This window comes from Pristiophorus japonicus, chromosome 1 (genome assembly GCF_044704955.1).
Source record: "Pristiophorus japonicus isolate sPriJap1 chromosome 1, sPriJap1.hap1, whole genome shotgun sequence".
NCBI classification, from domain to species: domain Eukaryota; kingdom Metazoa; phylum Chordata; class Chondrichthyes; family Pristiophoridae; genus Pristiophorus; species Pristiophorus japonicus.
In genome coordinates, this window is record NC_091977.1 from 190,157,786 (window position 1) to 190,170,167 (window position 12,382).

At 40.3% G+C, this 12,382-nt stretch overlaps 1 protein-coding gene across 13 annotated transcripts in view; it reads left to right on the forward strand.

Moving 5' to 3' along the window:
* The window catches only part of atg10 (ATG10 autophagy related 10 homolog (S. cerevisiae)), a 419,083-nt gene that overhangs the window by 399,806 nt on the left and 6,895 nt on the right, over positions 1-12,382 (forward strand). For all 13 annotated transcript variants that reach the window (XM_070867422.1, XM_070867041.1, XM_070867373.1 and 10 more), the window contains one exon: positions 8,273-8,370. In XM_070867422.1, the coding sequence (XP_070723523.1) occupies positions 8,273-8,370 (98 nt within the window). The remainder of the gene's footprint in view (positions 1-8,272; positions 8,371-12,382) is intronic.

Sequence of the window (12,382 nt, forward strand, 5' to 3'; positions counted from 1 at the left end):
AACTCTATGTAGTCAGGCCATGTTTATTTTACAGAGCAAGTTTTACTAAAAGGTGCCTAAATATCCATTCACTAGCATCAAAGCAGAGAATAAGGAATTTTTCGGTCCAAGTAATCTCCCCGAATGCATTTTAACTTTAGAGCCTCAAGTATATGCTGTGTTGGACATGCGCAGAACGGGTGTTATTTTTAAGACAAAAACATTTAGCTCCGTCCTTAAAAACGGTGCTAATTTAAGGCTACGCCAACATTTTTAAAACTTTTGGTGAAACTTAGGCCTTATTTTCTGCCGCTATTTTGGCATTAAAAAATCGGCCGTTATTCGCAAATAGCGCCAAAAAACTGAACTATTTTTCAGTGTGGAAAGTCTGACCCATAGGGCTTACTTCAGTTTGAGCTAATAATGAAACCAGTTTTTCCTTAACATTACTTGTCATGAGAAGAAATAATAACAGGTCTGTTACCACTTGCTTATTATTTTCTTGAGCAGTTAACTCAAATCTAATTCTAACACTTATTCATTTATCAGGCCATTTAAAATAGGCATCCAAGGTTGTTGGGGAAGGAGCTGTATCTGGAAGGACAGTTAAAGCCCTGCACGAAGATTATTTGTGCAATATTCAGTCTACATTTCAACCATGTTTCTTGAGAACCTGGAAATATACATAAACCATTGTGATCCATCTGGTCAGTCATAGCAGGTTATTGAACTGTAGGTGGCATCATGACCTTGATCTTATCCTCATGAATGAATTTTTCCATCAGTAGTCATTGGATAACTGACAAAAAAGGGCCTATTCCTGAAATATTAACCTGCCGTTTCTCTTTGCAGATGCTGACTGAACTTCTGTGTATTTCCAGCATTTTCTGTTTTTGTTTCATTGATTAACTGTCAGGAATTGGAGCCTTGGCTGATTATCGCTCAGCTCCTCAGTCTTGGAAAAGTGATACCAATTGTATTGCCCATACTAGCTGAGATCAGCTATCTCACCACAGACAAGGATACAAAGTTAGCTATTTCCTGGTCTGCATTGCTCAATATCATAGCCTGCAGTGCATTTACCTACTGATCCATTGGGAATGCCCTCACTGATGAGACTTGAATCAACTTGGAGCAGGTTTGGTTAACTTAGCTGCAGAGACCGATGCTTTCCTCTATGCATTTAACATTGGAGGTTTTTGACAATCTGACAAACAATGTTTTTATCAAATGTTCACTCATCCAATAAAATCTGCTCACTATCCAGGCTGGAAAATTGGTTGTGCAAATACTAATTCATTGTACAAAATTCTGCCTTGTATTTTAGTTCTGCAGTATTTGTCTTCATGAGTGAGGAACAGAGCAGTTATTTTTAGTGTCAGAAAACTGGTACTGCAGTAGTACGGAATTTCTTTAAAACTTTGTCGTCAATTCTTTTTCTGTCCATTGGGAGTGAAAATTGATCAGAATGCTTAACTGTACATGAAAGGATGATTTTGCTTAATCACTAACTTGCTTATCCAGGCTCTCCCATAAATCATGTTTGTTTTATAGATGTATCTGAGGGAAGTGCTAGAAGTGTCCAGATGTGCCTTCAAATTCTTAGTTAGCATATTAAATATAAAATACTACAAGCACCCAACATGCTTGAAATCAAGTGCAGATCTCAGTAGCAACGATTTTTTTTTTTAATTGAAAAAATTTTCAAACTACTAAAATCGCTAACCAAACCTTCCACTCTTCAAAGCCAACAAACTCCTCGCTTTCACTTTGATCAATTGATAGACAGCTCCTGCACCTTTTGCATATCAGTCTAACTTATCCCAAGTGCAATAGCAGGGTAAAACCAAGGAACGTATATCTACAGTCCTGACAGGTATCAGTAAGCAAATAAAGCCAGCCGGAGACATGGCGAGTGATTTCCTGGAGGCTTAAAAAGCGCAAGGAAACTTGGAATACTTTTAAAAGTGCACAAGCAAGGGAAATAACTTCCACTCGAATTATCTGCTCAAATTAAATAGGTACTGCGTCGTTCTAATGTGCCGAAAACGTCAAGGAAATTCATTTCCTTTGTTTCCTGTTCATTCAGTGGAAGAAATTCATAGGAGCTCTCTCCCTTTTTGAGACATTTTTATGTTGTGATGTCTGACACGTGACCATTGCTTTCTGAATCATATATTAATCCTAGCCTTGGGCTATTCCCTCAGTTATTTTTCATCCATCATTTTCAAGAGTTTTGGACTTCTGCCAAGCTTTAGGGAACAGCATTGCATCTGTGTTTTTTTTGTTTTATTGAAACTTCTTGGAAAAAGTGTTGGCCTTGTTTTGCAATGACTGAAGGTTTTGGTCAAAACATCTCACTGGCCAAATTTTAAAGCTGCCATTTAACTTCAGTCTCTGAGGGATTTTAAATTTTGCTGGCCTTGTCAGCATCATCATGACCATGACCACTATCTTCAGTCTTTGCCAGTGTGCCACTATTTTAAGGCCTACCTGCCCTGAGGGAGTTTCCTGACCAGGGCAGGGAAAGGAGTGATTTAAGCAGTGAACAACTATCTTGAAGGATAGATGGCTGAAGTAGAATTGGATTGTGCTAATACTTTATTGCCGGGGAGGAACCCAGGATGTCCACATATCACAAAGGAGAAGTTTGATAAGTACTTTAGAAACCATACCGATTTAGGTAAGAAATTGACACTTCTAGGAAAAGAGCCAAAGACCAATGATGAAACAACTTTCTGGGACCAGAAAGTTGCCGAGGATCACTTCCAAATCTTGCCCTCACTGTTAAAACACAAGATTCATAAACCTAAGGCTTTGCAGCCTATCTGAATTTGCAGATGGCTTGGGCACAGACCAAGTACAGTTGTAACTACTGCTGACTTTGAGTGCACCAGTCTTTCTGGCTTTATCGGTGGATGTGTGTCTATTGGCTGAGGATGATCACATGTGCAGATTTGAAGAAAATTACCAAACAAATATAAATAAAAACAAAAATATGTCCTTGTCAACACTAACAAAAAAAACCTTGGCTTTTATGGGACCTTGCTGTGCTTAATTGGCTTCTGTGTTTGCCTACAGAACAAGTGATTACATAAAAAAATAAATCTTTGGATTTGAAGCACTGAGATTTTTGAGGATGTGATAAGGTGATATATAAATGCAATTTATTTAATTCTGTAACAATTGACTTAAAAAGTAATAAAATTACCTGAATGGTCATTAAAGTGTTCATTCTGGGGGACTTTTTTTGGAGTACTCTGTTGCTAATGTGTTACATCTGGTTTTGGTAGATTTTTGAAATAAATGGGCACCCATTTGTTATGCTCTTCTGATTTAAGAGTGGTTTATTATGATATTTTCAAAACTGTTTTAAGACTGCTGTTTCATAGTACAATTATAAACAGTAATATAACAAGTTCTTTTAAATAGTCTGCAAATGTTATGTTTTCCCTGCTCTCTCTGATCCAATTAGTCTTCAATTCACTCTGAGGTCGTTTATTTGATATAGTATACTAAGGTTTATAGATATGCACAAAAGTTGTTGATGCTGTTGCTTATTTTGAAGTTTGTCTTGAAGATGTATCGGATTACAGGGTTGATAGTGTGGTGTACATTATAAATTTACAGTATACATTTTAATGAAGAAATTGGAGGTTTGGAAGTTTCATGTAGTATAAAAATATTGGTTTAACAATTTAACAGAGGGCAATCGACAATCTGGATTTTATTTTCAACTAACTGTGTCCAGTCAAAATGCAGTATTCACTTCCTGCATTTGATGGGCTGTGTGATACAAATTGGTTGTGTCAATGTGCAAGTATTTAGTGTTGGGTTCTGTGAATTTTTGCTATCTTCTTGGCTTCTCTATAATATTAATACCTTTCATATTGCTTCAAAATAACTTTACTGCCAGTATAGATGGTAAAACATCTTTTTGCTATCTTTCTTGTTGCACTTTAAACTGTTTCCAATGCTGATACAATAAAACTGATGAAAGTGGCATTGAATCTAGAAATTAGAGCACAGAAGGAGGCCAATCGGCCCAGCTTGTCAGTGCCAGTGCTAGCTCTTTAACTGGAGCTATTTATTCTCTGCTCTGCCCTGCATTTATTTAGATTCTTCTTACTGATGCTCTTTTAAATGACGTAGTCTGCCTCAACAGCACTTCTGGTAAAACATTCCAGCCCCAAAATGTGCGATTGGGTGCATCTCAATGCAAGTGCCGAGATGGGCTTGCTGGGAATCTCTGCTGCTGACCCTGGTGGACTTACTAGGGTCAAGGGAAGGTTCCCCGAGTTACCTGCTAACGGTGGGCACCCGCACCACTAGATATGTATCAAGGGTGCCTGCCGTACTAGAAAGGCCACAAAATCAGTCAAAAAGTACCTGGTCTGCAAGGGGGAATCCTGGGTTTCTCCCTCCTAGAAAGATTTACTTATTACCCCTTTGGCACCCTTTGTAAGAAAGATTATTCATAGAAACATAGAAACATAGAAAATAGGTGCAGGAGTAGGCCATTCGGCCCTTCTAGCCTGCACCGCCATTCAATGAGTTCATGGCTGAACATGCAACGTCAGTACCCCATTCCTGCTTTCTCGCCATACCCCTTGATCCCCCTCGTAGTAAGGACTTCATCTAACTCCTTTTTGAATATATTTAGTGAATTGGCCTCAACAACTTTCTGTGGTAGAGAATTCCACAGGTTCACCACTCTCTGGGTGTGAAGAAGTTCTTCCTCATCTCGGTCCTAAATGGCTTACCCCTTATTCTTAGACTGTGTCCCCTGGTTCTGGACTTCCCCAACATTGGGAACATTCTTCCTGCATCTAACCTGTCTAACCCCGTCAGAATTTTAAACGTTTCTATGAGGTCCCCTCTCATTCTTCTGAACTCCAGTCAATACAAGCCCAGTTGATCCAGTCTTTCTTGATAGATCAGTCCCGCCATCCCGGGATTCAGTCTGGTGAACCTTCGCTGCACTCCCTCAATAGCAAGAATGTCCTTCCTCAGGTTAGGAGACCAAAACTGTACACAATACTCCAGATGTGGCCTCACCAAGACCCTGTACAACTGTAGCAACACCTCCCTGCCCCTGTACTCAAATCCCCTCGCTATGAAGGCCAACATGCCATTTGCTTTCTTAACTGCCTGCTGCACCTGCATGCCAACCTTCAATGACTGATGTACCATGACACCCAGGTCTCTTTGCACCTCCCCTTTTCCTCATCTGTCACCATTCAGATAATAGTCTGTCTCTCTATTTTTACCACCAAAGTGGATAACCTCACATTTATCCACATTATACTTCATCTGCCATGCATTTGCCCACTCACCTAACCTATCCAAGTTGCTCTGCAGCCTCATAGCATCCTCCTCGCAGCTCACACTGCCACCCAACTTAGTGTCATCCGCAAATTTGGAGATACTACATTTAATCCCCTCGTCTAAATCATTAATGTACAGTGTAAACAGCTGGGGCCCCAGCACAGAACCTTGCGGTACCCCACTAGTCACTGCCTGCCATTCTGAAAAGTACCCATTTACTCCTACTCTTTGCTTCCTGTCTGACAACCAGTTCTCAATCCATGTCAGCACACTACCCCCAATCCCATGTGCTTTAACTTTGCACATTAATCTCTTGTGTGGGACCTTGTCAAACGCCTTCTGAAAGTCCAAATATACCACATCAACTGGTTCTCCCTTGTCCACTCTACTGGAAACATCCTCAAAAAATTCCAGAAGATTTGTCAAGCATGATTTTCCTTTCACAAATCCATGCTGACTTGGACCTATCATGTCTACTCTTTCCATATGCACTGCTATGACATCCTTAATAATTGATTCCATCATTTGACCCACTACCGATGTCAGGCTGACCGGTCTATAATTCCCTGTTATCTCTCTCCCTCCTTTTTAAAAAGTGGGGTTACATTGGCTACCCTCCACTCCATAGGAACTGATCCAGAGTCAATGGAATGTTGGAAAATGACTGTCAATGCATCCGCTATTTCCAAGGCCACCTCCTTAAGTACTCTGGGATGCAGTCCATCAGGCCCCGGGGATTTATTGGCCTTCAATCCCATCAATTTCCCCAACACAATTTCCCGACTAATAAGGATTTCCCTCAGTTCCTCCTCCTTACTCGACCCTCCGACCCCTTTTATATCCGGAAGGTTGTTTGTGTCCTCCTTAGTGAATACCGAACCAAAGTACTTGTTCAATTGGTCTGCCATTTCTTTGTTCCCCGTTATGACTTCCCCTGATTCTGACTGCAGGGGACCTACGTTTGTCTTTACTAACCTTTTTCTCTTTACATATCTATGGAAACTTTTGCAATCCGTCTTAATGTTCCCTGCAAGCTTCTTCTCGTACTCCATTTTCCCTGCCCTAATCAAACCCTTTGTCCTCCTCTGCTGAGTTCTAAATTTCTCCCAGTCCCCGGGTTCTCTGCTATTTCTGGCCAATTTGTATGCCACTTCCTTGGCTTTAATACTATCCCTGATTTCCCTTGATAGCCACGGTTGAGCCACCTTCCCTTTTTTATTTTTACGCCAGACAGGAATGTACAATTGTTGTAGTTCATCCATGCGGTCTCTAAATGTCTGCGGTCTCTAAATGTCTGCCATTGCCCATCCACAGTCAACCCCTAAAGTATCATTCGCCAATCTATCCTAGCCAATTCACGCCTCATACCTTCAAAGTTAGCCTTCTTTAAGTTCTGGACCATGGTCTCTGAATTAACTGTTTCAATCTCCATCCTAATGCAGAATTCCACCATATTATGGTCACTCTTCCCCAAGGGGCCTCGCACAATGAGATTGCTAATTAATCCTCTCTCATTACACAACACCCAGTCTTAGATGGCCTCCCCCTAGTTGGTTCCTCGACATATTGGTCTAAAAAACCATCCTTTATGCACTCCAGGAAATCCTCCTCCACCGTATTGCTTCCAGTTTGGTTAGCCCAATCTATGTGCATATTAAAGTCACCCATTATAACTGCTGCACCTTTATTGCATGCACCCCTAATTTCCTGTTTGATGCCCTTACGTCTTCAGGGCCTAGGCAATGACCTCAGCCAGGACCCTACTTCCAGTTGTTGGAGATACCTACCCCAATGTTGCTCCAGTTCCTACTGAGAAACCATGTCATGGGAACTACTCTTGCCATATTTGAAGTGTTTGGAGGCACTACAGGACATGGCATAAAATTCGGCACAAGTACAGGACCCAGGGTTTACCTGGGTCCCAGCCAAGCTTTTCCCAACCATTCACGGGGACTCCTGCTTAAGTTATGGAAGACCTGCAGCTTTTCAGGGACTCTTTTTACCTTTCCATTCTTCTAATGGTGATCCTAAGTTTGTGCCTCTTGTTATTAATTCACCAACCAGTCGAAGCTATCGTTCACTATTTATACTTTCAAACCTTTTCATAATTTTGAAAATCTCTGTTAGATTTCCCCCCCCCCCCACCCCCTCAACCTTCTGTATTCCAATGAAAAAGCCCTAATTTTACACACCTTTCTTCATTGCTCATTCACGGTATAATTCTAGTGAACCTTCACTCGATGCTTTCCATGGTTTTAATATTCTTCCTATAAAGGAGTGCCGAGAACTGCATGCAATGTTCGAATTGTGATTGACTGCTGTAACTTCAGTGAAAGAACAGCATTTATACTGTTTCTCCAGGGTTTCTGTGGATCTTCTGCCTAAATTACAGCAATCGGGAGACTCACTCCACCCCCTTCCAAAATTCAAACCCCAAATTCTGTGAAAGCTACAGTATCATGTGCCTCCATTCTAATTAGTGTATGTAGTCACCTGAGTCTTTATAATGCTTTGCACATTTGCATATAAGCACTGGAACCCTGGCCCTTTTGTACTCCAAAGTAGGCTTTCCCTTCTGTTTTTTTAATTATTATTTCTTATACTTTCCATAAGGTACGTCTCTTCATAACCTCCTCAAACTTTAGACTGCTTTGACCCATCACTTTATTCTTAATCCAACCATATGTACTCCAGCACTTACCTTTCCCCTTGCTTTGCAAGTTTAAATCATCTTTGAATTCTTTAGATCTAAAAGAGTTAAGTAATTAAAAAATGTTCATTATACCTGCAATAATACAAAGAAAACTTTGAAAATCTGGGAATAGATACAATGGATACAGGGAAACAACCGGGATTGCAGCAGATAGCCTCAATGTATAGCGGGTCGAATGGTAGCTTCCTGTGGTGAAACTTCTGTGAAACAATAATCTAGTTCTTAAACATCTTTTTGTATTTATTTGTCTAGGAGCACCATTTACTTGGCCAACCATTTTTCATTCTCCATCCTTGTAGAACATCTGAATTAATGACTCCAATAATGGATGGTGCCACGCAGGAGCAGAGGTAAAGTGTTTTTACAGGGAGTCTGTTGAGCTGTTAACATTGGTACCAATTGAACACACGTGAATTAAAATGCATTGAATTACTATTAGGGCAATGAAAATGGATGTTAGCTTTTTTAAGCAATTAGATCTTCAGTATGGATAAGAACAAATAGATTTCTGGCTCTTCTGACTTGATAATGAAGAGTAAAGTGAGGAGGATAAACAAGGGTAGTTAACTGTTGAGTACAAAGTTTTCTGAAACTTTTCAGAATCTGAGCCCATTTTTCATTATCTGGCATCTACGGATAGGGAATGGAAAATAAATGATTATGCTGTTCATTATAAATAACACAACACACAGAATATTTCTTATTTTATGTTTTAATTCAAGTTTTTTTTAGATTATTTCAAGAACATTATACATAAAGGGTTAATAATTTATTAAAGATAATTGATCTCTTTATAGACCTATAGTAAGGTTTTACAGTTGGTCTAGTGCTCTCTGTCTCCTAAAAATGTAAAACATTTGTAAAACTGCATTATGTTTTAGGCTTTCCTTGCTTTCAGTGATGAGGCATAATTCCTTCAGGACAACTATCTTTGACCTTCATCAGCTTTAACAAAGCAGCAGCCTAAAACATCCTGAAGTAATTATGGTTCAGCAGCACAAAACAAGAGAAACTTTGAACGTATGGGAGAGTCTTTGGTGTGTTTTAAAAAAAAAACCTCAAGGCATAGAACAAGAGAGAGTGCACTAAAATTCCACAACTATTAGATGTGTTGACTAATGTCTCCAAAATAACTAGATTTACTTGTTTGTTCTCAGATATTGGATACTTCCATCATCCAATAGTGAAATCATAGGAATGATGACCCTTTCAAGTTTTAATATTCTTGGAAGAGATGTACAATATTTTCTGATTCACGCTGTATAAATGGGACGGTAGCAGTCTGCGAAGCAAAGGCAGGGATTCAGAATAATTTACACTTGTGCTTAGAATGGATCATTCTGTTCTAACTTGGAGTTTCAGTGACGTCTTCATCTTAATTTGGCAAAAAAAATTTGCATCAGTATATATTTCTACAGTTCTATTTTTTTGTTCTTAAAACAGTTCCACAGTTCACAAATTAGATCTCCCAGTACATGCTTGCTTGAAGTTTTGCTAGTCTCATATGGGGTAATTCCAGAAACTAAATATCATTGTTGTTACTTTCTACTGAAACACAATTTCAGAAAATGTAAAGCTTGCTACTTTTTTTAGATGGTCTTATTCATTCTCACCTCCAGTCACTGAAATATGACCGTTGGATGTTAGCCTGCATTCTAAAGCTCGAAAGAAGATGAAACCTTTTGTGTCAGAAAAGGATACGACTAGTATGGCAAAGTAGTCATTAATAAGGACAATTTGTCTATATAACAACAGTAACGACTTCAGAAGTTATCCATTGGTTGTAAAGTGCTTTGGTACGTCCTAAGAACATGACAAGGTGCTATATAAGTGTAGGTTATTTCTTTATAAGAGCACAAATGATCTATTTTGTGGGGGTGTTGGGAGAACGCTGGTCTGTAACTTGACAGACTTCTGCAGCTTTCACCCTAAGGCATTAATGTCGCCGATTCTCTGACCTTGAACTTGTGATTGCCCTTACGAGCTCTTGTGGTTCCAAGGAAGTCCATGGATTGTTGGGCAGCAACTTCTGCATCTCTGGGGAGTTGCTGGCTGAATGATCAGTCTGCATCAAAGCTAGAATTAACTCAGTGAAGTCCTTTGATTAGAAAGCTTATCCCAACACCCATCACCACCACCACTGTCATCAATTAAGTTAATCATGGAGGAATTTCATGATGGCAACCACTGAGGATCTGATGTCGTTGGTTTGACCGAATTGACACAAACGTTGGCCTCCGCTACAGCTTAGAAAGAGTTATCATTGCTACACAACTTCAGGTTCAGTCTGCTTCACATACTCTCAAGTTTCAGCTTTCCTCTGACTCCAGTAAATCTCTTTGGGGTTTCTGATTCCGAAAGCATGAGTCAGTACTTCTGGTACTCAGACCTCAAAATCTGAGGTAGAACCTGACTATCATCCATTTTGAGGTACCTGCTATTCCTGAAGTATCATTTACTTATATATGCATATAAGTATAGGCATGTCATCTACTTTTATGGGGTACCATAAATTCACTATGAAATGGCTTGTAACCTCAAGCGAAGATAGACAAGTGATGATCTCCTAATAACCATTGAGGGAGCCACTTCTCTTGTACAATTCTAACCCATAATCCAAGTATGCACTAAGTACATGTCCTTTTTGGAGAATAAATCCTTTATCCACTGAAACTTATCCAAGAAATTGGACGCTTGGGGCCAGAAGGTGCTTTTGCAGGGCACACTGCAAACAAGATTAGCTACATATGGTAACATTTATCAGTCAGCAGTGGTTGAGAACTGACCTGCCGTTAGGCTGGCCCAAGTTTCTGTGATTGATAACACATTGAAGGGATGTAAGGCAGTTAATATGTAGACTGTAAAGCTGTTTCAATGCTTGAGGTAAGAGCACTTATTGACTCCTCTAGTGCGAGGGTGCCTGGTCACTGATCTCAGATCTGCTTGAGGATCTGCAGACAAAGGCGTTGAGGCTTCTTTGAGGAATGACCGATACATGTAAAAAAAAATTTAAATAATTGCTATGGTGTTGTGAGAAACACCAGCAAACCACCGCAGTAATAAACACCAACGAGCAACAAACTCCTTTTATAACACTTAAACAGTACCAATTTCATTTTGGGTTCAAAAAGTACATTCGAGCAACTCGCTAACCAGAGAGTGATGAAACTCTGATGACTCCACCATAGAATGTGGCTGGTGCAGGTAGGTGAAAGGGAGAGGGAGGTGTTCCCGGGAGAGGGCCGTGGGAGGTTGGCATTGTGTGAGTTGATTTTTCAGGGTCCAGGCGGAACAACTCAGAAATCAGAAATCACAGCTCTGGACAAAATTATCAAATCCAAGCCCAGGCCATTAGGAGAAGCTGAGGCCTTCAGTAAAAACTTTAATAAAACCAGCAAAACAATTCAATGGATATGTTTAATCATATTATTGTGAAACATGTCATTTTTAAAACTGTTTTCATTTGTTTAAATCCTCTGTTGGACATTAGAAATTTCAGTTATTGAGGAAAAAAACAGCAATTGGAAAAATTGTCAGAAAGCATTTTGAGCAATTTATGGGAACTGGGTGGCCAGAATGCAGTGTAGAATTTACTAAAGTAAAATCCATATGGGGCAAAATTGCCCCTTTTTATAGCCCCAATAGCACCTCAGAGGGGACAATTTTCGCCTGGGGGAGGGGGGCACTACCACTTCCCGGGAAATTGGCCAGGAGGTTGCAGAGGCACTGCCAATGTAGAGACACTGTCAGCGCTTCTTGTAGGGAGACGCACATCTTTCAGGTGGTTTGGAATTTAAGCTTTTGGACTTAAATTTTTTTTTACTGAAGTAGTGGCTAGATGCAATAGATTTTAAAAGTTTTGAAAGTGTGTAGGGAGTGGTGCTGGACACTTGCAAGGCTTCAGATGGTAAAGGAAGGCCTCTGTGAAAGCAAAAAATGCTGTAAATAATCAGCAGGTCACGCAGCATCCGTGGAGAGAGAAACAAAGTCTCGAGTCGAGATGCTGCCTGACCTGCTGAGCATTTCCAGCATTTTCCGCTTTTATTTCAGATTTCCACATCCACAGTATTTCGTCTCCGCGGAGACCACGCTCACATTCCTGGGGGGCACATGGAGATGAAGCAGAGGCAGTAAAGGGTACCAGCTGCTCACCAAGGGAAGAGGAAGATGCAGAAGAAAGGATGCAAGCCAGACAGCCCCTTTCTGGCCGGGATATCCGGGATGGAATCATCCGCCTGCGGTACCAGTGACCACAACCCCAATTCCGCTTTCTACATTTGTCCCACACCTTACCTTCCCTCTGTTATTAAGCATCACAGCTTCCTCTTGGCCGCCATGCTGAAATAAAAGCCACCACAATGC